Consider the following 27,539-nt stretch of genomic DNA (forward strand, 5'->3'; position numbering starts at 1 on the left):
TTGATTTGAAAAATACAAAAAGTAGGGTAGTTAAATTTTAAACTTGTCACCAGATGGCACTAAGAACAGTCGTAGGATTTCGAAAAGTGCGTATGAATGTAATTTTAAGAGGAAGTTCTGTTACAGAGAAGTGAACATACAACCAAAGAGCAAATACTGATACAACTAATTAAATTAGACTTCCTTACACTCCCATTATGAACTCCCAGAGTGAGTAATCAGAATTGCAGTTATTTTCCAGTTTTCATTATTTTCTCATTGAAAAGAATAGTATAAGTAACGATGATATATCATTAGCTTTTGATTGGTTAATTTTATCAACGGGCATTGTTTACATTAATTGTCATCGGAAGTGAGACAAGGAAAATGAAGCGTTCATTGTCTATTATTCCATAGAACCATCTCAGCACTCACCTGGGATATCAGAGGATAAATAAGATAACCTTCAGTTATACCCTGCTGGAAATTTCTACTGTTTTCAGTAGACAGAATCTACTGCTATCAACTGAACTCTACTGTGTCTCTCAGAAATCTACTGAAACTCAATGGTTTCCTAGTGAACAAGTTCAGTAGGCCTACTGTGCATGTACAGTAGATGAAATATTCTCTTCAGCATTACATGTAGCAATATTGTATGCAGTGTATGTAACTCAACATGTTGGCTGTAAATATAACTTTTCATTCCTCCTGATTTACAATTTATTTTTATAGCTATTTCAAAATCTAAACACAGTAGATGTTTCAAAACACCTATAGAAACTAAAAGTGAAAATAACTTCTTCAGTATTATCAATAATATGTATGTAGTGTTTTTAGCTTTAAATGGTGGCTGTAAGTATTACATTTCAGTCATCCTTATCAAGAATTTTTATTTATATCTGTTCGAAAATCTGAACAAAGTAGATGTTTCAAAACACCTATAGATCTACTGAAAACAGTAAAAAAAAAATTCAGCAGGGTAATCAGGATGCCTGAATATGCGATGGATAATATATTAACCAATAACCACTCACCCAAACTCCGCATAGGGGCAAAAGGGATGACCCTTTCTGAATAAACGAAAATGTCAACTCACATAGTACACCTGGACTACATTTTGCAGACTAACGAGGCTCTGGCACCTGAATCCACAGCCAGGATCGTCCTCTTTGGGAGTGTTGTGCCATGTCTAGGGTGACCAGACACATACATTCAAAAAGGAGGACAAAGCCCAAAAAAAGAGGACACCGCAAAAAAAATAAAAAAAAATTGTAACACATTTGCCATTATTACTCAACCCTAGCTTACCCGAGGGAGGTGAAAAGGGGGGCTGTCAGACCCACCACCTCTTCATAAAAACATAATGTAACGTACATAGAGAGATACCTAGGGATCGAAATGGACTGGAGCTGACCGAAATGGTGTTCCGGTTTTATGAATATCTGGAACCTTCCTGTTAGTGACCGACTACACCCTGCCTCATATTCGTTTCTCCCATCCTTAAAACCTTAGTATCGCGGATGTATGACTCATAATGGAAATGTAGAGACTGTACAATAGTATACTCTCTTATAATACTGATGATATGTTTGGATAAAGTGATGGTAGGTCAGCTCTCAGATCTTCAATGAACAATGCTTGAATATTTAACGCACTCCAAGCAAAGTAAAACATCCAAGCTTTAGATGTAAAATAACAAATGATGATCCTTATGCATGGATATATTCTCTGTGCAGCACTTTCGCTATGACCGATGCTGTATACTCTTTCCAAAGAAGGAGGACATTTGCAGATTTCTAAAAAATCTGCCCGGATGCCAGGCAGACACCTAAAAAGAAGGACATGTTGGGATAAAAGAGGATGTCTGATCACCCTAGCCACGTCCATATGTGTTTGTCCCTTCATCTATTTAATTTGATCATCGTTCATCTTCATCTTTGCAATTAGCGAAAAGTGATATTAAGCAAAGTAAAATAAAACAAATCAACCTAACTGTGCATTATAGCAGTATCATGAATGACACAAAAGCAACAATGAAATATTTCTCAACTGGAAGAAGTATTTTGAAGAATATAAATTTAATCTGCTCGACAAAGTGAGACAGAACATTGCAAGTTTTATCAAAACATCTCAATTCAAGATCATACTCTTCTTGCTAATGTATTTCATAGCAGGTTAGCTGGCCACATTTTCATCAAGACTATAAGAAGGGAGAAGGCTGTGGGCATGTCTGATTACGTGGTCTGTGGTGCAGTGCCTAACCAGAGAGTAGCGTAATGCAGTGGCGGTCCCTCCATGGAACAGAGGGAACAGGCTGTTCCCTCCTACTTATCGCCCATTGAAGCTATTTTAATTATCTATATTAACATAATAAGAACACTTCTTTCTCTCGAAATTAACACGCCGAAGAAAACTTTCACCGTGACTGGACGTTTGTTAACTTCACCTACCCTCGTCGTTCCACCCTCTAGTGCCTGATGCCGAGTATTTCCGACCACGCGCGAAGGTAAACGATCCTCAAAGTCCCACTTCCCACCTCCCCCACCACGGAACCTGAACTCTCTGGCTGTTCCCTACGAGAGACAGCGAATTCGTTTTCCTTCAAGTTTTTGCTATGTGCTAAAGTTTAATTGCGTCGTAGTGATAGTTTTGAGTGTAGTAAGTCTATAGTTTCCTAATCTCATTGCAAAATTGCATCTGACATTCATAACGAACTGGAAAAATCTTCTACAGTTAATCGTCTGCTAAATGCCTTGGCTAAATGCTGCGAAATAGCTTCCTAGGGAACAGCTCGTATCCACCTGTTCCAACAGCCCCAAGACCAGGTGCACGCAGAGGCAGGACAAGAAAGCGAATGTTGCGAGCGTAGGGCTGAGAATGTTGTATGATCGAGAGGCTGAAGACGAAAGTTTTTAGTTCATTGAACTTTACAGAAAAGACAGCAAACCAACACCTACCCTAACCGAATTAAAAACAAAAACGAAATCGTACACAAGGCATTTTATGAAAAGTTACAACAACTCTGTAAAATGATTAACTGGATACTCTTCCAGTGGCAAATTATTGTCCTTGTTTGTTCACGAGAAGGGAGTTGGAACAGTTCGGGTTTTGTCACAACTCTATGTCTTAGATTATTGCGGGTATTTTAGTTAGAGGTGGATTGAGCCTTAAATTTAGGGCAATTATACAATTATTGTGTATTACTATTGTCTTAGACAGACTATTGCGGAAATTCTGGTGTGGAGACTGAGAATTAATTTTTTTGGATGAGGCATAATCCACTCTTCAATATCAACAGTAAGTCTAAAATTGGCATGGAAACTTTGGTGAAATCTCAGATTGTCAAGAGATTTCTTTAGTGGAGAGAGTTCGAAAATTAAATTTTGGAGACTGTATTTAGTGGTATGATATCCACACGTTTTCGACCCCGAACATGCCAAAAGGGAAGCTGGAAGGGAAGCTGGAAAAAACTAAATATCTCGGGATCTTAAGAAAGTATTGACATCCCATTAAATTAATATTCTTGAAAGCCTGCAAAGGAGTGGATTTAAAGATATTCTTGCTCGCTTTGATTGCAATGATATGTTACTAGGATGCGTGTTTGGCGCTTGAGTGAGGTGAATGTGAAGTTTATATACTATAGCTGCATTACAAGACAAGATATATTCTCGATTATGATGAACGATTTTAGGGGTGGTCTTGAGTGATGGGCACCCCTGTTTAGGAAGGAGGGGCAGATCAAGTATAGTGTTCAGTAAAGCTAAGAAAGAAGTTACTTTCAGTAGACACGCTGTCGTAATTAAATACGTTGTGGGGATTACGATATGGTTTAAGGGCACAAATTATATGATTTGGAGGGGATGCGCTATTGGCCTTGGGGCCAATGTATTTAGTTCATTTCAATAAGGGTTGAATTTTACTTGGTCTACTGTATTATATTACGACAGGTATGGGAGGGGAGGGGGCAAGTGCAGGTCACCTGTTCCCCAGTCTGATTTAGCACCGCACGCCACTGGCGTAATGTCACTGGAAGGACACATTCTTATATGCGAGGGATTTTGCATTGAAAACTACCCACGCTTCTTCTTTTAAATCTTTGTTTCCAAGATATGCACATGCACATGCAAGTTAGGACTAGATTTACAGTTTACAGTTTTCCTTGGATCGTGTGGAAGGTATCCGTAGTTTGTAAGTTGCCATAGGCCATTGCAAAACCAAAGGTGTCAAAAGAGTTTATCCACCAAGTTTGTTTCAAGTCGACTTCATGCACATAGGCTAATTGGATTGGACCGGACCTACAGTTTAAAGTGGGTTCCAAACCCCTATGTTCCTCTACTGAGGATTGAACCCAAGACCCCTTGATGCTAACAATGGGAGTTTACATGACACTTTCATACCTTTTCAAGTAGGACTCATTCCCCGGAAAGAGTCAACAACAGACAAGCTGGTACTTGGATGAGGATGATACAAAAGGGGGGATCCCTGAAGTAAGCCTGCCTCCACCCGCATACATTCAAGGCTGCCTTTAAATAAACCAGGATGTCAGTTTCTCTGAATTTAAACAGTTCCCCCCACCTTTTCCTCTTTTCTTTCCTGTTTATTATTCAAAATATACAATATATAATACAATTATAATAATAATGAAAACATGACTTACTTGACTTATTTCCTGTCACTCCTAATGGAGCATAAGGCCTCTGTAAAGCATTTCCATCTTTTCCGATTCTTCACCAAACTCTTGACCTCCAAACATGTCTTCTCTTGTTGCAGCATGCAGCAGCTCCTGCTCGATTGTCCTTCTCCATGTCATGTACATCTTGGGCATCGTTCCTCCCCGATGGCGCAGTGGTAGCGCCTTCACCTTGTAATCAAGGGATCCCGGGTTTGATACCCAGTGGAGGCATAGTGGTTCGGATCCCACTTTAAATTGTAGGTCCAGTCCCAATTAGCCTTACTGTGCATAACTTAAAACACCAAATCAATCAACATCTGGGGCATCTTCTTCTTCGTGCTTTCTGGGGGTTCCAATCCAAACCATCCTTTTCTATTGAGCCATCCAGTTTTCTCAGGGTGTGCCCGATCCATTGCCATTTCCTCTTCTATATTTGTTTGTTATTTGTAACTCATACAAACAAAAAGATCAGGATATTGAAATAAGTGTTCAACAGGATAGAAGGAAATGGGTAGATGAACTAGCAGATCAAGCAGAATAGGCTGCAAACAGAAATAACTTAAAAGAACTATACGATATAACAAGACAATTAACAAGGAAGAAAATTCAGCAGAACAAATCAATTAAAGATCTTAATGGGAAGTTACTTACATCAGACAAAGAGCAAATGGAAAGATGGAAACATTACTTCCAAGAATTACTAAACAGAACATCAAGAAGGAAATGAAAATCTAGAAGCATCAGCAACTGGTGAGAAGTATGAGATTAAAGGCTTGAAGAAAGTAAAAACAAATACACCTAACTTAGATGAGATTAAACAAGCAATTAAAAAATTAAAGAAAGGTAAAGCTGCAGGCAAAGATGGAATACCACCGGATATTTTGTTGGTGGATATAGAAACTTCAGCAGCACTCTTATATCCCTTAATATCCCAAATTTAGACAACAGAGAGGTATCCAGAAGAATGGAAAACAGGATTGATTATTAAATTGCCAAAGAAAGGAGATCTTACGAAATGCAGTTACTGGAGAGGAATAACCTTGTTATCAATTCCGAGTAAAGTAGTTGCAAGAATATTATTAAATAGAATAAAGAAACCAATAGAAGAAGCTATAAGGAAGGAACAGGCATGATTCCATCCCATTAGATCATGTGTGGATCATATAGAATTATACTAGAACAGTCAGCAGAATGGAGAACAACACTATATACAGTCTTCATCGACTACGAAAGAGCTTTTGATTCACTAAATAGAAACAAAATGTGGAAGATTCTTCACAAAATAGGTATGCCTAGTAATATACTAAATCTGATAAGAAACATGTATGAAGGAAGCAAGTGTCAAATTATACACAACAACCAGCTATCAGAACCAACAACAAATAAAACTGGAGTAAGACAAGGATGTGTGTTAGCACTAACTTTGTTCCTATTAGTGATGGACTATGTAATGAGGAGAGCTTTGGACAAAAAGAGAAGAGGAATACAATGGAAGATGATGGATAGACTCAAGGACCTCGAATTTGCCGATGATGTTTGCCTCCTTTCGAGGTCCTTCAAGGATATGGAAAACAAATTGAAAGACATTGAAACTGAATCAAAAGTAGTCGGATTAAAAATAAAGAAAGAAAAACAAAAGAAATGAGAACAAATGCCACAAAAAAGCAAGAATTGGAAATAGGTAACACAATTGTCGAAGAAGTGGAAAAATTTCAATATCTTGGAGCAATAATAACCAAAGATGAAGGAGCACAAGAAGAAGTCAAAAACAGAATAAGCAAAGTCAATATAGCTTTCATTCAACTGTATCCAATATGGAAAAGTAAACAAATTGGATTAAGAACAAAGCTCAGGATATTTCAAACAAATGTTAAGTCAGTTTTACTATATGGCTGTGAAACTTGGAAGCAAACAAATAAAATAGGACACCAACTGCAAACATTTGTGAATAGGTGCTTATGGAGGATCATGAATATAAAGTGGCCTGATAAAAATACAAATGAGAAACTTTGGGATATCACAAATCAGACACCAATCATACAACAAATAAAGAATGAAAACATGGTAGTACAATATTGTTTGTGAAATTTTACACATTTGAAATTATGTTAACCCATTCTGGGAGCCAGAACAGTAGAGGATGATACAAGGGAGGAACATTAAGTTCCGTGAGAAGAGGCATGGAAGGAACAGTAAGTTTGGTAAGAATAAGATGAGGGAGGAATAATCATAAGCCTTATTTCTCTGTTCTTGTCATAATTTTATTACAAACAGATGTATAGAACAAATAATTGCAACTGTTTGATAATGCATTTAATTTTCTCTTGGATTACAGGTCTAATGTTGATTATTAGAATGAAACTAAGAAGGATGCAGGCAGTGATTCATCCATACAACACCCTTTCCCCAAATTTCATCAAGGATCATCTAAAATATTTGACTTAAAGGCATGGGATACAGTTTCCATGGGATACAGTTTCCCAAGCCCTTCCGTCCGTGGCAGTGTGCCAACTTAGCTCTCTTGGAGCCAGATCTGGCTTTCATGCACTCGTTCAGCTGCGAACTGGGACACCCACCCCCGTGCCCCACTATGATGCCATCACTGGTTCCGGCCCAAATAGACCGACTTTTGTCATAATTATACATTTTGCACGTGACGTGATATTGTTATATTGGCTGCATCGCCCCACTCCCGCTTATCTCCCCAGCTACTTCTTTATAGTGCATTGTTTGATGTGAAATTTACATAATATTGTTATCAGGGAATTCTTTATTTTCGATTTCATACCACCATCGGTGGATTATTGAGATGGATTATTCGAACTTGGGAGCATCTACGAGGAGTATCTGGAACCCTCGCTAGAGAATGAGCTGATACAGTTTGCACACCTAATAAGCAGTAGCAATGTCAAACATCAGGAAGACATCCCAATGGAACGGTCTATGTATAATATTGTACGTAAGGAGCTGTTCCGCAGTACATTTCCCAATGTCGAAATTCTCTTAAGAATGTATTTGGTCTTAATGGTAACAAACTGCAGCGGAGAAGGATCTTTCTCAAAAATGAAATTAGTGAAAAACAGGCTTCGTGCTGCCATGGGACTTGATCGCTTATCCAATCTTTGTTTACTAAGCATTGAACAGGAACTTCTTCGTGAATTGGACTTCGATGATATAGTAGATGAATTTTCAGAGAAAAAGGCAAGAAAAGGGTGTCTTTAAGTGTTAAGCCTTTGGGAATTTTCTTGAAGAAAGTGTAGTTACTACAATTTCCACAATGAACCTGTCAGTAATTGTCCAGTAGATGGACCATGCATATGTAGTGACATATTTACTCTTAATAATACTTACTCTTAAATAATATAATTTATAATAAATTATGTACGTAAGTATAGTCTACTGCTCAGTTCTCTGTTTCCATCTGAACCAAGGACGTATTTAGGGGGGTCCGCCCCCCCCCCCGAAAGATTTATCAAGTACTAAAATAATGAAAAATTTATTTGTTTAGTAGTTGATATATAAATTCCTCTGAACTTATTGTAAGACAAGGATCATATTGGGATCTTACAGCTTTGAAGGACACGAAGCATGTATTTCGGGGGTCTGGACACCCCCCCCCCATGCAAAAGACTTATTAAGTATGAAAATTAAATAATGAAAATATACTCGTTTAGCATTTGTTGTATAATTTCGTCTGAACTTATTGGAAGACAAGGATTATATTGGGATCATACGGCTTTGAAGGACAGGAAGGATGTATTTCGAGGGTCCGGACCCCCCTTCCCCACCACCCAATAGACTTATTAAGTATGAAAATGAAATTATGAAAATATACTCGTTTAGCATTTGTTGTATAATTAATTTCTTCTGAACTTATTGGAAGACAAGGATTATATTGGGATCATACAGCTTTGAAGGTCAGGAAGGACGTATTTAGGGGGGGGGGTCCAGGGATCCAGACTACCCGAAAGACTTACCAAGTACTAAAATTAAGTAATGAAAATATTAACATTTGTTGCATAATCGATGGTTATTAATTTCCTCTGAACTTGTCGAAGGCAAGGATTATATTGGAATCATACGGCTTTGAATCACATTACAAAGAAGATTTATATACACTACTAATCAAAATAATATGCATAAAATGTTAATCAGAAACTTGCATTTGTCCAACTACATGTAACATTATTTTTGTTATTCGATAAATATTCAATTATTCATCTATTTGACATTAATTTCATTGCCAGGGCACTTGTTTTTATGTAAGTTATTCCGATCATAACTACAGGTAAGCTACGTAATGAATATGCACTGTTATATCTCTATCCTTATATAGTCTTTTTACCTAATCGTGTGATAATATAATTTTAATTTATGTATTTTAATTAGTATTAATTTGATTTAATATAGTTATTTTAATTTAAACATTATTATTATTTATTATTGTTTTATTTTTATTTTTTTTATTTATTTGAAAAGTCCTGAATACAGAAAAATCCATTTTACATCAGGATATCAACCGGAAAAGAAATAAACAAAATAATAAGATGGACACATACACACACATATACATATATAACAAGAATAATAACAACTAGATCAAGAATAATATTATTTATACTTCAGCTGCTTTATTCACGCCGTTCTGTAAGTCTGCTTTGATAAATGGAAGCCCGGAGCGTTTTTTAATGAGTTGTAAATGGTTTGTAGCCTGTAGAGAAGTGATCTTTGTTCTAAGGATAGCCTTGAAGATTTAATGTAAAAGAAGTTGTTGCATTTACTGTTGGGACGTGGGATTCTGATATTAAGAAGTGGCAAGAGTTCGCTGGTGAAAAGTTGTCCATTAATGATTCTGAAGAGTAGTGTTAAATCTGAGAGTTGATGGCGAAGAGAAAGGTCATGAATTTGTAGAGTGGATAGAATTTCTTGTTTGGAGAAGTTTGCAAGGGCTGGGCATCTGTGTTTGACTATTCTGACGAAGAAACTTACTACTTTGTTTGTTTTCTTTAAATTGCTTTCACATGCCATTGACCAAATACAGGAGCCATATTCAAGAATAGGAACAACACACATTGTAAAGTAGGTTTTGAGGGCAGAAACGTGAGTTATGTCTGTAAATCTGTAAATTAGTCCAAGTGTTTTCATCGCTTTCGAAGTTATGTAGTCTATGTGATGGTTGAAAGTCAGTTTGCTATCAAAAATGACACCAAGATCCTTGTGCTGTCGTACGAACGGAATAACCTGGTTGCATAACTTGTGGGATGGCACTGTGTTATTGGATTTTAGGGTAAACCTCATGACAACAGATTTATCCGGATTTAATTTGAGATTCCAGTCTTGACACCAGCGTTCAATGTGTTTGAGATTGTCTTGGATGTAGCATGTGTCCTGAGGTGAGGTAATGTTTCGGAATAATTTGCAGTCATCAGCATACAATAATACTGAACATTCGGAAGAAATATATTCGTGAATGTCATCCATGAAGAGAGAGAAACACAGGGGCCCCAGAGAACTTCCTTGGGGCACACCGGAAACTACAGGGAGCCACGACGAAGAGCAACCAGATACGATAACCTTTTGCTTTCTATTGTGCAAGTAAGATGAAAGTAGTTTAAGAAGAGCTCCGTGAATATTGAATCTATTCGATAATTTGTGGATGAGTTGCGTGTGAGAGATAGAGTCAAAGGCTTTGGAAAAGTCTAAGTATACGACATCCATGTCTTGCTTGGCATTCAGGCAGTTAACTGCTTTGGTAAGCAAGCAAGCAAGGTTTGTATCACAGGAAGCATGAGGGAGAAAACCGTGTTGAGTGGGAGAGAGAAACGGAGAAACATGTGCAAGGATACGATTAGAAATGATTTTTTCAGCTAGCAGTGCAAGTGCAGGAAGTAAGGAAATCGGCCGATAGGAAGTGACATGAGTTTTGTTTCCGTGTTTGAGGATAGGGACTATATTTGCTTGCTTCCATGTACAAGGAAACACACCTTCGGAGAAGCATTTATTAAAGATTGTGCTTATTGGTTTGGATAAAATATGGGCTAAATGTTTCAGAAATATCGCAGGAATATCATTAGGAGTGGTAGCTTTGGAACTTGAAACAGATTTTAATAATTCTTGAACTTCATTGCAGTTAGTTGAGATTTGAAATTTTATTATTACTATTATTCCTGAGATACTTGGTTCGGACCCCCCCCCTCCCCCCCGAAACATATTTCTAGATACGTGCCTGGTCTGAATCTCCTTAGTATTTACTATATATTGTAGTCACGGTGTTCACTCTTCATAATATACTGTAGACATTTAGACACAGAATTTTACTTGTGCTATAGCGCTGTAATTTTCATCCTGTAACATTATTTTACTGCACTATTCTCCCTGCAAACCTATCTGCGATATGTTCGATTGTGAATGACTACTGATTCTAAAATCAGGTCTACCATTTCAACTGCTGAAAATTGGTGGTTAACATATTGAGTTAATAAAGCTCCTAGTAAAAAATAATAAAAAATGGGGCGCCCCCACCAAACATTTTGCCCAGGGGCCTCCACCAACCTTGATACGGCCCTGTATACGACAGACACTTTGTGTGATTCGTCCCGTGAAGAATATAAACCAAATTGGAAGAGTTTGTTTGAAGGCAATTAGATTCACAGCAAATGTGATCTGAATCAGTGTTACACTTGCATCCAAAATTGTGCATTTACCCCCTGTATAAAACAAATTGGATCATAATTCCCACAGGCCTTGTCAGTCTTTGTCTAATTGTCAGACCTAACAATTCATATTGCAGGTCTCTTTCATCATGTTCACAATAAATTCTTTGAACAAAACTTCAGATTTTGTTCCCATTGAAACCCACAGAGCAAGGGCAATAGGTTTTATTTTGTGTGTGAAGAATGGTGTTCTGTTCTTATTAATTTGTGCCCGCAACCACACACTGGAAGACATTTCAAACACTCCACAATATACCAGGCAGAAACACTAGAAAAGTGTATTTTTCAAAGCAAAAACACCAAAAAAAAGCAGCCTTTCCAAATAGTATACACACTTCTTACCCTGTGGCAAGTGGAGGAGGAGTCTGGCTCTGTCCTTCATGTGATGTTACACCCACAGCAGCCTCAAAACAGACATTTCAGACTCCAGCCTCTTCCCATCTAGAAGTCTTACTTTTTAATTATTTTTCCTTTTCTTTCTTTCAGATAGGGAGTAATTCAAAAACTTTACACGATCAACTTCAAATGGTGGCTACTCAGTGTAATGATAAGTAGAATGATATTCTAGTCATGTCTTACTTATGCTTAAAGTGAAAAGTGCAGGATTGTTAATGTTCTTCATGGAGTGTATTTGAGATATTAATTAGAATGAAGCCAGAACATCCGATGTTAAAACATGCTGCTGAAGCAGAGTACAAAGCAGCATTAAGCAGCATGAGAATTATAGGACCAACAGCTTACAGGCATAAAGTGTATCAAAAAGTGCAGGTATTTTTTGTTAGTGTTATATTATAATCTTAAATTATTAAGGGTTCTAATGGAAATTTACACTAAGAAAGAAATTGTTCAGGTTACTAACTTCAAATATCAATAGTGTTTCAACACTGTTCCAAATATTTTTTTAAAAAAATGCGCAACCACAGCATTAAAAGAATCTTTGCAGCAATTAAGGATTCTTCTTTTCTAAGGGTTTTATTAATTTTCTTAAGCACTTATTTTAATTTGAATTGTGTAAATGTTTTGAATTAATTGCTTACCAATTTGAAATTTGCACCAAATCTTTTCAAAGTATAAAGTAAGTACAAAGACAGGTGAGATGTAGGATCCTTGCATACACTGCTCAATGGTAGATTAAGGCTTGGCTGAACCTTTGGCTGCCGCCAGGGTCACCTTGCAAGTGCTGTGACATGATCAGGATCTTCTTTTCAAATACTCTCAATTTATGTTCCTCTTTCAATGTAAGGGACCAAGTTTCACACCCATATAATACTACAGGCAAAATTACTGTTTAGTATATTTTAACTTTTAGTTTCTTAGATATTAAACGAGAAGACAAAAGTTTATGAAGAGAGAAGTAACATGCATTTCCTGAATTAAGCCTACTTTTTATTTCCTCTTTAATATAATTTTCATTTGTTAATATTACTTCTAAGAATTTGAATTTGGAAACTGGTTCAAAAGAGTTGTTATCAATAATTAGATTTTGGTTATTACCTAACACTTGGTTTCGGCCTGTAAGCATATATTTAGTTAACTTCCAAACCTATCTCTTTAGCAGTTTTGAAAAATATTTTAGTATTATTCTTAATTGTATTTATATCATCCCCTAATAAGTCTACATCACCTGCATATGCTAACAACCGAGTCACACCATTTAATTTTAGTTGTGACTATTTTACTTCCGGAATATTTTACCTTGGGAACATCCATGGCCTCATATTGCTGGTTCTTGACATGTCTTTTTACAGTGCAGAGTTGTCAGCTCTACGCCTAACCCCCAATATGAATGGAGGACCGCACCTGTCGTTGGTCAGCGGATCCCTCGGATCTAGCTGGGAGGATCACATTGTAGTCCACCAACCATACCCCACTTCTGCCGATTGTGGGACGCTCATACATAGTGTCATGACAAGACAGCTCTGTAAATCCCAACAGAGCAAAATGTTGACCATTTCACTCTGTTGGTTGTGGCCTCCCCGATGGCGCTGTGGTTGCGTCGTCGCCTTGTAATCAAGGGGTCCCGGGTTCGATACCCGGTGGAGGTACAAGTGGTTCGGATCCCACTTTAAACTGTAGGTCCAGTCCCGATTAGCCTTACTGTGCATAAAGTGGACTTAAAACACCAAATCAACCAACCAATCACTCTGTTGGTTGACTAACTGCAGTGAACAAGTCACTGGGCGATGAGGTCGTCACATTCACATTATGAAAAAAAGGAAACTGAATGTTAAGCACAGAAATTACCTCGTGCCACGAGTAATGTAGACAGGTAGACAAAGTCATGTATGATTTAAAACCAATGTATTAACCAATTAATCATGTAGATGATGGCCTTGTCTCTTCATCTACTCGACTATTACAAATTATGACAAGTTGTTAAACTAAATTCACAAAGTTCCGTGGGGAAACACTAATAGAGCAAACGTAATTTGCGGTTTGCTTGGATTCTGAAGAATAAATATTATGAAGATGACATTGTTCTATGTTTTAACTTTTAGTTTCTTAGATATCAAACGAGAAGACAAAAGTTTATGAAGAGAGAAGTAACATGCATTTCCTGAATTAAGCCTACTTTTTATTTCCTCTTTAATATAATTTTCATTTGTTAATATTACTCCTAAGTATTTGAATTTGGAAACTGGTTCAAACGAGTTCTTATCAATAATTAGATTTTGATTATTACCTAACACTTGGTTTCAGCCTGTAAGCATATATTTAGTTTTCTTTTTGTTAACTTTGTTTGATGACATTGTTCTAAAAAAAAAAAGTGAGAGCATTGTTTTGAGAACTCGGTATTTGAATCATAGAAATAAAAACTGGGATGATATTAATGATGCAAAAGCACTAAAAGTATCCATAATTTGAAAGTTCTTCACATTAATGCTTCTACAAAACAACTCTAGCCCTCTGAGGGCAAGGGCATGCCAAGCAACGTTTGTCTGAGTGACCCGTAGTCTGCGCATCGAGTCCCATCGCCGCTGTTTTCTGGCTTTGGAGACTAACACATCATCTTTTCAAGTAGCTCAATTGTCCTCGTCATGCTGGGTCAACCCAAAATTTAGGGGTTCCCACCGGGACTGCTTGCTTCAAAGCTAGAGTGCTTACCACTATGTTACGACTTACGAGGGAGCCCTCTTCACTTATGCATGCTTAAATTTAATTTTCTTTTATATAAGTCACTTTTTTCTAATATCATCTACCATCGTCGTCACAATTAGCCCAAAGAACAGTAAAGTGCATCTTTTTATCATCGTGATGCCCATTTGCCTACTTGCTTTAGGAGTTTTTAGTGCCTACAAATCCCAACTCATACTCATTACTTTCTAAAACGAGAGCATTACGTGCTTTGCACTACTAGAGTACCAAACACTCAGAAGACAGTTTCATCTTACCGTCAGGGAAACCTTGCTGCGGTTGTCAACACAGAGGCTTGAAAGAGCCCGGTAGACCTTCAGAACCTATGCTGACTCTTCTTTTCATCTTTTTTCAAATTGGCCAGATCGTAAATTCTAAGAGCGCGAGGCGGCACACCCTCAAATGTATTGTCCCTCAGCTTGAAGAGTAGACAAATAACCATTTTATGGTGTCTGTCCTCTGTCGAGCAATAATATATGACAGGAAATCGAGGAAAGTTGGATTAACAAATACGTCGCTATTCCTTGTCGGTGAATTCTGACTGATGGCTTGACAAGAATGGACACTTGTCCATTACCAGAAATTCAACTTTGTTATGGTGGAATTTTTCGTTTCACAGAAATTACGTTTTTCTTCCTTCTCTTCCCTCTATTCGAATGCAATTTTGCTTACAAGCACAAGAAATAAACGAATTACCGATTTAGAAATGCGAGGCCCTGTGCGGTGGCACGCGTCGCACACCCCTAATGCCAGCCCTGTCTTTCAAAAGGGTGGATACCTTTATGGTATCCCTCCCAAACTAAGAAAAAGAGTTATAATTCCCCTCTGTACTCAATAATTCCTATCCCTCGTCTAACGTTTTTTCATTGCCACAATTTTTTGCCCCTCCCACATCTTTCAGCACCTGAACCCCTGTACTACATGTATCGTAAAATGTTATAATTGCAATATTTCATTCTGACCTTACAAATAAATTATCAGTATGATTGAATTGTTGTTTTAAGTCCACTTTATGCACAGAAAGGCTAATTGGGACAGGACCTACAGTTTAAAGTGGGTATTGAACCCGGGACCCCTTGATTACAAGATGACAACGCTACCACTGCACCATCAGGGAGGCTAATTTATCAGTATGAGATCATCCCCCCCTTCACATCAAGATTCTCAGAAGAAAGAGGTTGTCCCCACATCCATTGAATCTGCCCTTGCAGCAAGCTTTAAGATTGGTCCTTTGCCTAAAGTTATTTTGATCATAGCCATGTATGGACACACCAAGCCCAAACATCTCCTGAAATTTTGCCAAGTTATCTAGAAATGTTGATTGACTCATTGAGGATATTTGTGCACGTCTGTGACATACTGTGCAGATCATGACAATTTCAATTTGGAAAAAAAAACCAACAATTGGAAAAATATCACAATGAGAGCAACCAACTAATATGATGGAGAATTTTGTTTAGTGTAATATTCATTCAAAATATGCTCCTTACAATGGTATGTACTTTCCTTTTCTGAGATGTTTAACACATTTTTCTAGTAAAACCTGTGTACATTCTCATCATTAAGAATAAAGCCCATTAAGGTATTCACCTCAGCTATAATTGGCAAGGGGTGGAGAACAAGATCTCGACACATTTAGGCAAAAATTGATTCAGTACTTTCAATGTGTAATTCTCTTCTAACAGTAGTGTTCCATATTGAAAGATAACTCACGGTATACAAGGGCTATTTTTTTTTTTCAACCTCTGATATGGCATGAAGTCATAACCACAGTGAATAGCAAAATGGGTTTATTGGCAAAAGTTACAAACACATATACTCTACTTTTCAACGTAATTACCAAGAAGATTCAGACATTTATCGTACCAATGAACCACCTTTCCAATACCTTCTGCGAAAAAATGTGCCGCCTGTCTGTTGAGCCAGGTCTGTACGGTGTCCCGAAGCTCTGCATTGGTGTGGAAGCACCGTCCTCCAAATCACTTCTTCATTGCCAGGAAAAGGTGGAAGTCAGTCGGTGGCAGGTCTGGGTTGTAGGGAGGGTGATCAAAAACTTCCCAGTGGAATCGTTGAAGAAGGTCTTGGGTTGACGCAACAACATGCTGTCGGGCATTATCATGAAGCAAGACAATACCTGAAGACAGCATGCCTCTCCAGTACACAGCTCATTTGATGATGAATTTCCGCTGCATTGTGCCCCTCTGCCTGTAGAAATCGTATCACACTATGCACCTCGCACTTGCCGAGAGAGTCTATTGTAGCAGACATCTCTACATGCCCGTTGCTCAGCTTCAACTCAAACGTTGGCCTTGGCAGTGGTGGTGGTAGAGGCGGGATGCCCATCATGCTGCATGATTCCCCGCTTCCTAGTGCTTCACAGGCCACCTGGCGGCACCATCAGAGGTTGAAAAAAAAATAGCCCTCGTACATATGTAATAACATCATGATGATCATTTTTTCATAAACACAGCAGCCCATTCCTGAAGAAGGCAACGAAGCATCCACACTTACATATAATGAGAAATTTAGTTCAAATCCTACTGGAACCAAATTGCCCATGAAGATGGTTGTATCTCAAGTTGCCAAAAGGAACCATTTCGCACACCCATATGCCCAGAGAGAAACAGATGACAAGAGTACAGAGTGTCTCAATATCCAGAAACCAAGGTAAGTAATTACAGTAGAAATATTATATTCATTAGATAACGTTAGAAATAAGACCAATTGAGAAATGGTGTATATATATATTAATGTTCCTTGCCTATAGTTTTCATTATGGATATTCTTTCAAGCACAACATGCAGAGGTATAGTTGTGGCAGTCAGGCCCGTACCCATGGCCCCCCTCAAACTATGAAATATTTAAATGTGAACCTATCTGTGTATGTGTGAAATGTGTATCTGTGAGTTGATTTTCTTCTGTTACCATAATGTTGCAACTACAATTGTACGTTGAGCTCTGACTGTAGTATTATTGTAGCACTGGTGGTTACATCTAATGCTCCAACAGCATTTCGCCAACCACAGTGGCAAAGTGGTTACCCCAGCGCATTAAGACACAATGCCACGGGTTCCGGATCCAAATTCCAGCCTGGGCATATGGGGCATGTGTGTTCTTTGTGAGTGTATTCCTTCATCAATTTCATCATATCTTCACTCATCCTCATCATCGCGATTAAATTTGGCAGAAAAGAAACTCAAAATAACCTAATTTAATCAACCTCACAGCATTTCTGATCTTCTCTTTGTTCCGCATTTTCGGATGTACACCCTCCCCTTTAAAAAGATCCTTGGTACGCACCTTATAGAAAAACATACAAAATAAAGATAAAACAAAAGTAAAAGACTAATGTAAGCATTGATCATTATTAATAAAAAGCAAGAATTAAATAAAATATAACACTTAATAAAATCATTGCAACTGTTTTGTAATCTCTTTATGTTTGTGTGTTCACATACAGGTATATACAGGGTGTCCGTAAAGTCTCACCCCACCCTGGGTATTGTGAGAACAGCTGTAAATAGGAAGAAATGGCGAAACATGTATTCCATGATGTTCAGGGGGTAACGTTTTGAGGCCAACCATTCCCTACCTGGGCCCCCCACAAGGGTGTAGGCTGGGGTCGACTCAATTTTTTTCAAATAGCAAAGGGGGTCGAAGAATATGTTGTTTGAGAGGTCTTATCATAACAACAATAATACAGCAAATCCAGGGTCTCTACGTAGCGCCAATTGACAATGGTGTGAAATCAAATGTGGAACATGACCAGCATTGGACAGGACTCCAACTCCTACAGTAGTAATCCTAGACAACAGTGGGAGCTGGAAAAATGTTCCTACACTGTAGCATGATTCGGAGATATCCTAGCAGTGTCTACAAATACGTACACCCCCCCCACCCAAAAAAAAAAAAAAAATGGCAAGTGTCCAAACACAAAACCGCATATCATCGTGCCCCCCGAGATTGCTACCAGGAGGACACGGACCGACATGCAGAATCGCAACTCAAAACAATTGGTGAAGGAGGTACGTAGTTACATGTACAATGTCAACTGAAGGCAAATGGGGCAGGAGGGGGGGGGTTACAAGATGTTACAACACGTACATCACTAAAAGTCAAATTGAGCTTACCTACTATTTACACAAGATGTTCGAAACGAGCCCCATTCACTTCTTGGCAGTAGAACAGACGAGTATGAAATGCATGTCGTACTTTGCTGAATGTGTCTGCTGAAATGTGTCTACAGGTTGCTATTATTCTTTGTTGCAGATCAGCAAGACTACTAGGTACTGTTTTGTACACAACAGATTTAAGGTGTCCCCAAGGGAAAAAATCGTTCGGAGAAAAATCAGGCGATCTTGCAGGCCATTCGATGGTACCACAACGGCCTATCCACCTATTGGGATAATGTTCATTCAAGTACTCATGTACATCTCAGCTGTAGTGTGCAGGACATCCATCTTGCTGAAAAACGATATTGTCCGCATCAAATGCAGGCACACCGTTGACATCGACTGAGTTTTCTACAAGGTCCGTTACCAAGGAATCCACTGTGTCACGTAGAATTTGCAGGTACAGATTACCGTTTAAATTGCATTAAGAAATAGGGGTCCAATTATGTGGTTTCCTAAAATACCTGCCCACACATTAAACTTCTCAGGTCTTTGCGTATGGCCTTCCCTCACAACATGGGGATTAACATCTCCTCATACTCGAACATTGTGTTTAACACAGCCATTTAGGAAAAAATAACTTTCGTCACTGAAACAGATGTGTAAGAAGTTCTCGTTGTTAGCAATGCTGTCTCACATAATTTCGCAAAACTCAATTCGTCTGTCGAAATCATCATCTCCTAGTTCTTGCTTTATCTGCATTTTGTAAGGATGAAATTTGTGTAATTTTAACACCTTACTGATAGAACTCCATGGAATGTTACTTGCTTCTTCTGTTTGTCTGAGAGATGTTTCAGGGTTTACAGTCACGCACCCTATAACTTCCAACACTGTTGCCTCATTGATGTGAGGTCGTCCTGGACGTCGTCTGTCATTGACGCTTTGAGTTTCACAGAATTTTTTCACAAGGTCTGAAACATACTTATGGTCAATACTAGGGTGTTGAGGATACAATTCGTTAAATCGTCTAGCAGTGGCATGGTAGTTTCTGCCACATTCACCAAAAAGATAGATAATTTCCACTTTGTCTGCGCCAGAACGTGCCCTTCTGGCACCATTCATTTTTCTCGTCGTTGCAAACACTTTAACCACCAATACACACACACACACACACACACACACACACACACACATACACACACAAACAGAACTACGGTAATGGAAGATACAGGAAACACGTTAGTAGAACACAGTGTGTATGACACTACAACTCTTCTACGTCCAGTATTTCAAAGTCACTTCGAACTTTTGCGGTCCAGTCTGTTTGCAAGTAGGATGGTCCTGTTGAATCTTCATCGCGGTAGTAACACTGATTACTTGGTCTGGTTCGATACTCCATCTGCATTCTACTTCAAAAAGTGAATGGGGCTCCTTTCGAACACCCTTCTGTAAATAGTAGGTAAGATCAATTTGACTTTTAGTGGTGTACATGTTGTAACATATTGTAACCCCTCCCCCCCATTTGGCTTCAGTTGACATTGTACATGTAACTACGTACCTCCTTCACCATTTGCCTTGAGTTGTGATTGCGCATGTCGGTCCGTGTCCTCCTGGTAGCAATCTCAGGGAGCGCGATGATATGCGGTTTTGTGTACGGACGCTTGCCATCTCTTGGAGGGGGGGGGGGGGGAGGCAGGGTGTAAGTATTTGTTGACACTGCTAGGATATCTCCGAATCATGCTACAGTGTAGGAACATTTTTCCAGCTCCCACTGTTGTCTAGGATTACTACTGTAGGAGTTGGAATCCTGTTCAATGCTGGCCATGTTCCACATTTGATTTCACACCATTGTCAATTGGGGCTACGTAGAGACCCTGGATTTGCTGAACCCCTGGACCCTTTCAAACAACATATTCTTCAACCCACCTTGCTATTTGAAAAAATTGAGTCGACCTCTTGTGGGGGGCCCAGGTAGGGAATGGTTGGCCTCAAAACGTTTCCCCCTGAACATCATGGCATACTTGTTTCGCCATTTCTTCCTATTTACAGCAGTTCTCACAATACCCAGGGTGGGGTGAGACTTTATGGACACCCTGTATAATATAAACACATTTTCGGATCTGGCCCTTCCATAAAAAAAAATTCTGGATATGGGCCTGGTGGCAGTAGTGCACAATAAGAACAAATGCAATTAATTTGAGATCCCTGTCTCCAAACAAACCATGATCATGGTTATCATCACTTTTTGAAATACAATTTTTTATATTTGTATTATTTATTTTTTATAAGTGTTTCATTTTTGTTATATTATTTTCCAAGGCACAACTTAATTCAAATGATAAAGTTTGTGGACTGGAGCCAAAAAGGACAAGAATACTATTAGTACTCTAATAATAATAATTATTATTATAAATGGAGCATTCCACCATTTCGTGTGACATTCACACACAAAATGTAATGTTCTAGGCATGCACTTGTATTAAAATATTTATAATGAACTGATTTTATAGCATTATGAAGTACTTTGTGGTGTCTTTTATATTTAAAAACTTTTTCAGGCCATTTCTGAGAGGAATATGTGAATTTTATAGTGGCTGTATTTGCCTATTTTAGTCATAAGTGCCTATTTAGAACATAACTACTTTTTGAGTGCCTAATCTGATGAGAAATCTGTTGATGTTCATCACTTTTAGTGCCTATCTTGTACTTTCAAATATTCACCAACATCAGGGGCAGCATAGAAATTAACAAATACAATCCATCTGCAACTATAGAAGGTGTAAAACTTACTCCAGGCTGGAAACAGCTACTGGCTTGCCAATAAGGAGATGGAGGTTAGCAATAAAAAATATATTTTATTGCTTCATGAATATTATCATCATCAAGATTTACTTTAGAGCAAGTAGAGAAGGCTTTGTGCTGGCTTGGTGGCCAAATGTCAATTTTCGATCTCACCACCGAAGTTCCCAGGTTTGAATCCTGGACTGGCATGATGTTCTTTGCGAGTGTTGCTTCATCATCATTCATCTTCATAGTTGTGATTAGTCAAAGGTGGCAGAAAAGGCATGGCAAACAACAAAATTACAATACAATGAAAATACAAGAAGGGTTCACTTGTTTAAGTGTAAAACCAAATGCAATTCTGCCACTTTATAATCTTGTCTAATTACTATATTTATTTTTCTTCTTTTAATGCATATTATACAATAAATCAAATTTTCAAGTAAGATATAATAATTTATAAATTATGATAACTTGTTATATTTTAGAATAAATTGTCTACCCGAGTTCTTACACAAGAATCAAAAGAAAAGAAAAATGAGACACACAAGTGGGGAATATTTGATCCAAGAATTGCGCAAAAAATATGGAACAATGTATGGGTAAGTATTAGTATACAATACATTAGGATTTTGTTTCTTAAAGTGTCGATAATGATGTTAACTTTGTAGTTGAACAAAACTGACATAGCAGTTTTAGAAATTGTGGAAATACACTCCTTTTCTAAGGTAAATGTACAATGTGTAAAATTGTCATAATGATTAAATTACACAATGCAGTCTCTTATTCCAGACAGCCTGAGCATGAATGTTCTTTGTGAGTGTCCCTTCATCAATTTCATCACTCATCATTGTGATTAGCCAAAAGTGGCAGATAAATGACATGGATTTGGATTGAGGTGTTTTAAGTCCACTTTATGCACAGTAGGCTAATTGGGACTGGACCTACAGGTTAAAGTGGTATCCGAACCACTATGTGCCTCCACCGGGTATAGAACCTGGGACCCCTTAAATGACATGGAATAACCTAATTCAATCAATTAATCAATGAAAGAAAAATGCCACTATAATCACTATGATTTTCCTAATATTATGATATTATGAAGCATTCATATTTTTTTCTCACAATACTCAACATTGTTAAATGTACAATGTATAATGGTATACCTTTTTTGGGCATATTAAATTTCAACATACTGGTAAAATACCAATGCAAAATTTACTGGTCTAAAACCAATATTTTACTTGATAACACTCAGTCAGTGATAACGTTTGTGAGAATTCTTTTAGTGTATAATGATGAAACCTTGTGTTTTCTTTATTTCTAAAATAAAATATAACAGGCAAATTATTGGATAGATAAACTAATATGTCATTATTGGCCAATAACAATAGATTACAAATTAATCAAAGCATTGGAACAGTATTGGTTTCAGTAAAGTTTATACAGTATTTTATGTAGTATCTGTACTTTACTTGTATTTGTAAAGAATACTGATATATATTTGTCATTGTTATTAAACAAGCTTTGATTATTCTGTTTCTTGTTTCATGTCATTCTTTATTTGCATTTTAGAATAAATGTGGGAAGCAGGACAGAGGAGAGAGTAGGAGTGGAAAGGGCTGCAATTTTTATAAATGAAGATCCACTTGCCCCAGATAGCTCTCTGTCACCTAGTAGTGAAAGGCCTGTTTCAAGTGAAGAAAATATTCCAGATGCAATACATAAATCATGTGCAGAAGATGAAATTGCTAATGAAAAGACACATGAATTGAAGGACTGGTGCAACACAAGTCCACAATTAAGAGGATCTGCATCGAAAGACATTCTGCATCTTAAAGAAAATGTTAATCCATGTGCGTTTGGCAGTTGGCCAGGTAGCTATTTCGATGCAAAATTGGAAAATGCAATGGGTAAAAAGACTAATAAAAGTCCGCCAGAATTGTATCCAAGACATCTTGTGCAGCCAACGAATGCTTATTCTGCACAAGAATGTTTTTTACGTCCTGCATTAGCTGAGAAAAATGACTTGGATGTGCATCAAAATATGTCAAGAACTAACAGTGTAACAAATATTGCCAGTCATATATGCAACAGAACCTTCAAGAAGGAAATATCTAATGAAGATGATCTACCATATCTAAGTGAAGAGAACTTTTCATATTATGGAAAACATGAGAGTGAGGATGTCAATTTCCGTAATGACGTGAACAATTATAACTTAAGCCAGGATTCTGAATTGATCAGAATGGACAAGTCAAATGAAAAACAAGATGAAACTGATCAATTTTGTATACAAGTAGATTACCAAGTCAGTGTAGAAGTGTCGCAAGAAAAGACTTATTACTCCAATGTGCATAATTCCCCTTCACATGGTGACCTGAACTGCTCATATGTGCCATGTGGATATTTGCCAAAGAGAGACTCAAACAAGGCTTTTGTTGACCCACATTGTGCATCACATCCCAGTTCTGAAAAATATAAACAGTACACAGAATATGTATACGGTGATATAAATGACAGGAGTTGCAGGAATAAGTGTTGCAGATGCCAAGCAAGTGGCATTGGATATGTAGGAGATAGTTTAAGTGTGGTGCAGTGCATTCATGAAGATAATAGCGATATTAGATATAAAAGCTCACAGCAACAGAAGGATGAGTTGTCTTGGTGTAATTCATATGGTGATACAGTGGACTTCGTACAAAGCAGTTCTGATGGTGAGGTGCTGGAATCTGTTAGCCAAACATGGCTTCCTCAGCCTATTGCTAGTTATGCAGATAGCATGCAACGTAAGTCAATGCAAAAAGAAAAAGAAAGTTATATTCCTCCACCTTATGAACATTCTGTACTGGGAGACACTTGGCATCAACAACAGGACAAAAATGTTATTTATGAGACCTGTGGAGCACAAAAATATCCTTTACAAGCACATAACAGTAGAAATCATGAAGATTGCATTGCCAGGAAGGGATTGCATAGTGTTTCACCTCATCCTAGGAATCAGCATGGGAGAGAAAAAAATACAGTATGTACAAGTATTTATTCAAGGAGCCCTGCTGCTAGGAGCTTGCAAATTGAGGATAAGACTATAATAGAAAGTTATTCACATTTGAAAAGCAGGGTAAGTAAATAATTGTATATGTACAACGTGTGATAAAAAATGAGACTGTCTCTCTGGTTATCACAAGCTGCATTAGATTAACCAAAGTTGACAATAAAGTCACATAGAATGTGACAATACGAATTTCATAATACCAGGTGATCCGTTTCAGATGTCAGAAAAGTAAACCTTTATACACAAGAGGTTAATGTGTAATGAGCAGCTTGTTGTAATATAAGCAGAAAGGAAAGGATGTAAGTTTCGAATGAGTGGAGGTTTACTGACTTCAGCTGCGTGGCGGCAGTAGCATGCATGTAATACTTGAAAATTTCGCATACCATACGACAGACTATGTGTGCTGTTGTGACGTGATCACCACCTTTGTTACCATGCACATTAGCGCAACCATGTGGCTGAAGTCTGTAAACCTCCACTCATTCGAAACTTACATCATTTCTGCTAATATTACAACAAGCTGCTCGAAGATACATACGTTAACCTCTTGTGTATAAAAGTTTACTTTTCTGACATCTCAAACGGATCACCCAGTATATATATTTCATATATAACTTCTACATAATACAACACAAACATGTGAACATGATCATCCATTTCTATATTCCATACTCACACAACAAATTCTTGTTGTCATGGTAACCACTTCATTACTCTTTCTTCATATTCTGCAGCTATCAGTTGCCACTGCTGGGAGAACTAGAGCAACGTAACTCCAAAAATACAGTGTTAATTTTTTTAACATATCTACTTGCTCTGAAGAGTTTTATTTGGATTTAGATCAATGTATTTCCATCTCTTCTTAGTGGTATGGAGTCACCTATCTTCAATTTACTGATTTTGATTTGGAGAGGGGGAGAGTCAATATGGCTCCAAATAGGGCTCTTCAAAGTGAGTAGATAACATTCGGAAAACTGAGCACTGCATTTTTGGAGTTCTGTTCCTCTGATTCTCACATGACAAATTCTAGATAAACTTCTGTACGATCTTCCAAAAACCATGCAATTCAATTTTCATATACCGCTGTTAAGTTGGTCTCTTTGAACACAAATTTTAACTTTGGATAAAAGTAGAAGTCAAAGGGTAACTGTAACAAGTACAGTAATGTTTTACTGGCTAAAAAGTGCTGTAATCCGAAAATCGTCCTTCATTATTTCAATGGTTTAGTAAAAACTGCAGCACAATACCGCTAACTGCTTGAAAATTGTAACCCACGCTATTATCATTTATAACTTTAGAAAGTAATATCTAAAGTATATACAGGGTGATTCTTAAGTCTGAAACATTTGGACATTTACTAGTTAAATGGCAGTGGTAATTCTGATGCCGAAAGAACAACAACAAAAAACAAAAAGTTTTTCTGTACACACCTCACAAATGCTCTGTGTGTCCACCTTTGCTAATGCGGCAGCTATCTAACAGATTTCATCCCACATGCATGTTAGTATAGCACAGTTGATCATTACCACAGCCTCGGTGACACTGTTGTTAAGTTCCTGAGATTAGCAGATCATCGCAAGCCAGTCATAGCAAAGTTTTTGTATATTCCAACACACAAATTGCCTTCTAATGTAATCATCATCCTTTGTCGTTTCCTGCCTTGGGTCGACATAGAAGTCAAGCCTCTCCATTTTTTCCTGGTCTTCCACCACTCCTGTCTTTCCACAATGTTCCAATCTTGTCCTCTTCTCCTAACACTCTCCGCTACCTGCTCTTTCCACTGACATCTTGGTCTCCCCCTTGGCCTTATTCCCACTCCTTGTGCATTCTAAGCTTTTACTGGTAGTCTTTCTGCATCCATCCTCTTCATGTGTCCGAACCATCTCATCTATGCCTGATCTATCCTGTCCTTCACCACACCCACTGTCTCTCGGATCTCCTCATTCCTTATTCTGTCCATTCTAGTCTTCCCCAATATACTCCTTAAAAATGTCATATCCACTGCCTGCATCTTTCTTTTGTCTCTCTCTGTCATTGTCCAAGTCTCTGCTCCATACATAATTATTGGCACATAACTATGTGTTGTATATTACCTTCTTGGATTTCATAGGTACATCCTTGTTCCACATTAATCTTCAAACGCTTTGATATAGTCCACCACCCACTTGTCCTCTTCTGTTTACCTCCTCATCTATGCTTCCACTTCTCTCAATTATGCTTCCTAGGTATTTGAAGCTCTCCACTACCCTCAACTCTTCCGTGCCCATCTTTATTCTTGGTTCATTTCTGGCTCTGTTTTCAGGTTCACTTGGCACCATATTTGCTGCTACTTGAGAAAACTTGAGAATTTCGGCGTTCTATCAGCATCAGAATTAACATTATCCGTTGAATAGTTTATCTGTGGCAAATTTCTAAAATGTTTCACAGACTTTGAATCACTGTATGTCTCACAAAAAGAATTGTATCCAGTGAGTCCTAAAACAGATTAAATCAAAAAAATGAAAACTTATTTACTAAATCATATCATCTCTACTTTACTATGTACAAGTTTAAATTTTTCATTATTGCTGTTGCATTTTGGTTAATAATAATGATGAGAATGATGATCAATTGATGGCAAGGATGAGAAAATGAACAAAACAGAATGAAACATCCATGCCTTACTGAAGATTCAAAGTTAAGACCCTTTGCTTTTAAGCATATTTATGCTAACCAATTCTTTCTTTGAAGAAAGTGTAGAATAAACCACACACATTAACTCAATGAAAAAAAAAAAACTCACATTTTAAGGACATTGAGTACAGTTTTGCAGTTATTTCAATTCTGTTGAAATGAACTCAAATATTGATCAGTCACCGATGTATTCAAAGCTTATGTATTTCTTATCATGTGGCAGCTGCAAGCATATCTATAAGTCAATTATCAAGTTATATATATATATATACACACACACACACACAGGAATAGCATCAGAAAAGGTGCCAGAAGGGTGGATAAACACTAATGATGAAGGAGACAGTAAACACTTACCACACAAAGAGAAATTATTCTATATTTCGCGATCTATGTCGCATTTTCAAGTTGAAGAAGAA

At 37.7% G+C, this 27,539-nt stretch overlaps 1 protein-coding gene across 1 annotated transcript; it reads left to right on the plus strand.

Moving 5' to 3' along the window:
* Positions 1-124: 124 nt before the first annotated feature.
* LOC146003025 (uncharacterized) lies at positions 125-26,781 on the plus strand. The gene is made up of 7 exons (XM_083141186.1): positions 125-210; positions 11,851-12,132; positions 16,970-17,166; positions 21,881-21,994; positions 22,968-24,513; positions 25,314-25,398; positions 26,750-26,781. The coding sequence occupies exons 2-7, from the start codon at positions 12,013-12,015 to the stop codon at positions 26,779-26,781; spliced, it is 2,094 nt and encodes a 697-aa protein (XP_082997312.1). The 5' UTR covers positions 125-210; positions 11,851-12,012.
* Positions 26,782-27,539: the final 758 nt, after the last annotated feature.

The sequence above is a fragment of the Lepisma saccharinum genome, chromosome 19 (genome assembly GCF_977018435.1).
Source record: "Lepisma saccharinum chromosome 19, izLepSacc3.1, whole genome shotgun sequence".
In the NCBI taxonomy this organism is placed as follows: Eukaryota; Metazoa; Arthropoda; class Insecta; order Zygentoma; family Lepismatidae; genus Lepisma; species Lepisma saccharinum.

What these genes read in the sequence shown, in the direction of transcription:
- LOC146003025 (XM_083141186.1), top strand. Translation starts at nt 12,013, where the DNA reads ATGAAGCCAGAACATCCGATGTTAAAACATGCTGCTGAAGCAGAGTAC. An exon ending in AAATATGGAACAATGTATGG is followed by an intron (nt 21,995 to 22,967) that starts GTAAGTATTAGT and finishes TTTGCATTTTAG; the next exon opens with AATAAATGTGGGAAGCAGGA. An exon ending in ATTCACATTTGAAAAGCAGG is followed by an intron (nt 24,514 to 25,313) that starts GTAAGTAAATAA and finishes ATCTCTTCTTAG; the next exon opens with TGGTATGGAGTCACCTATCT.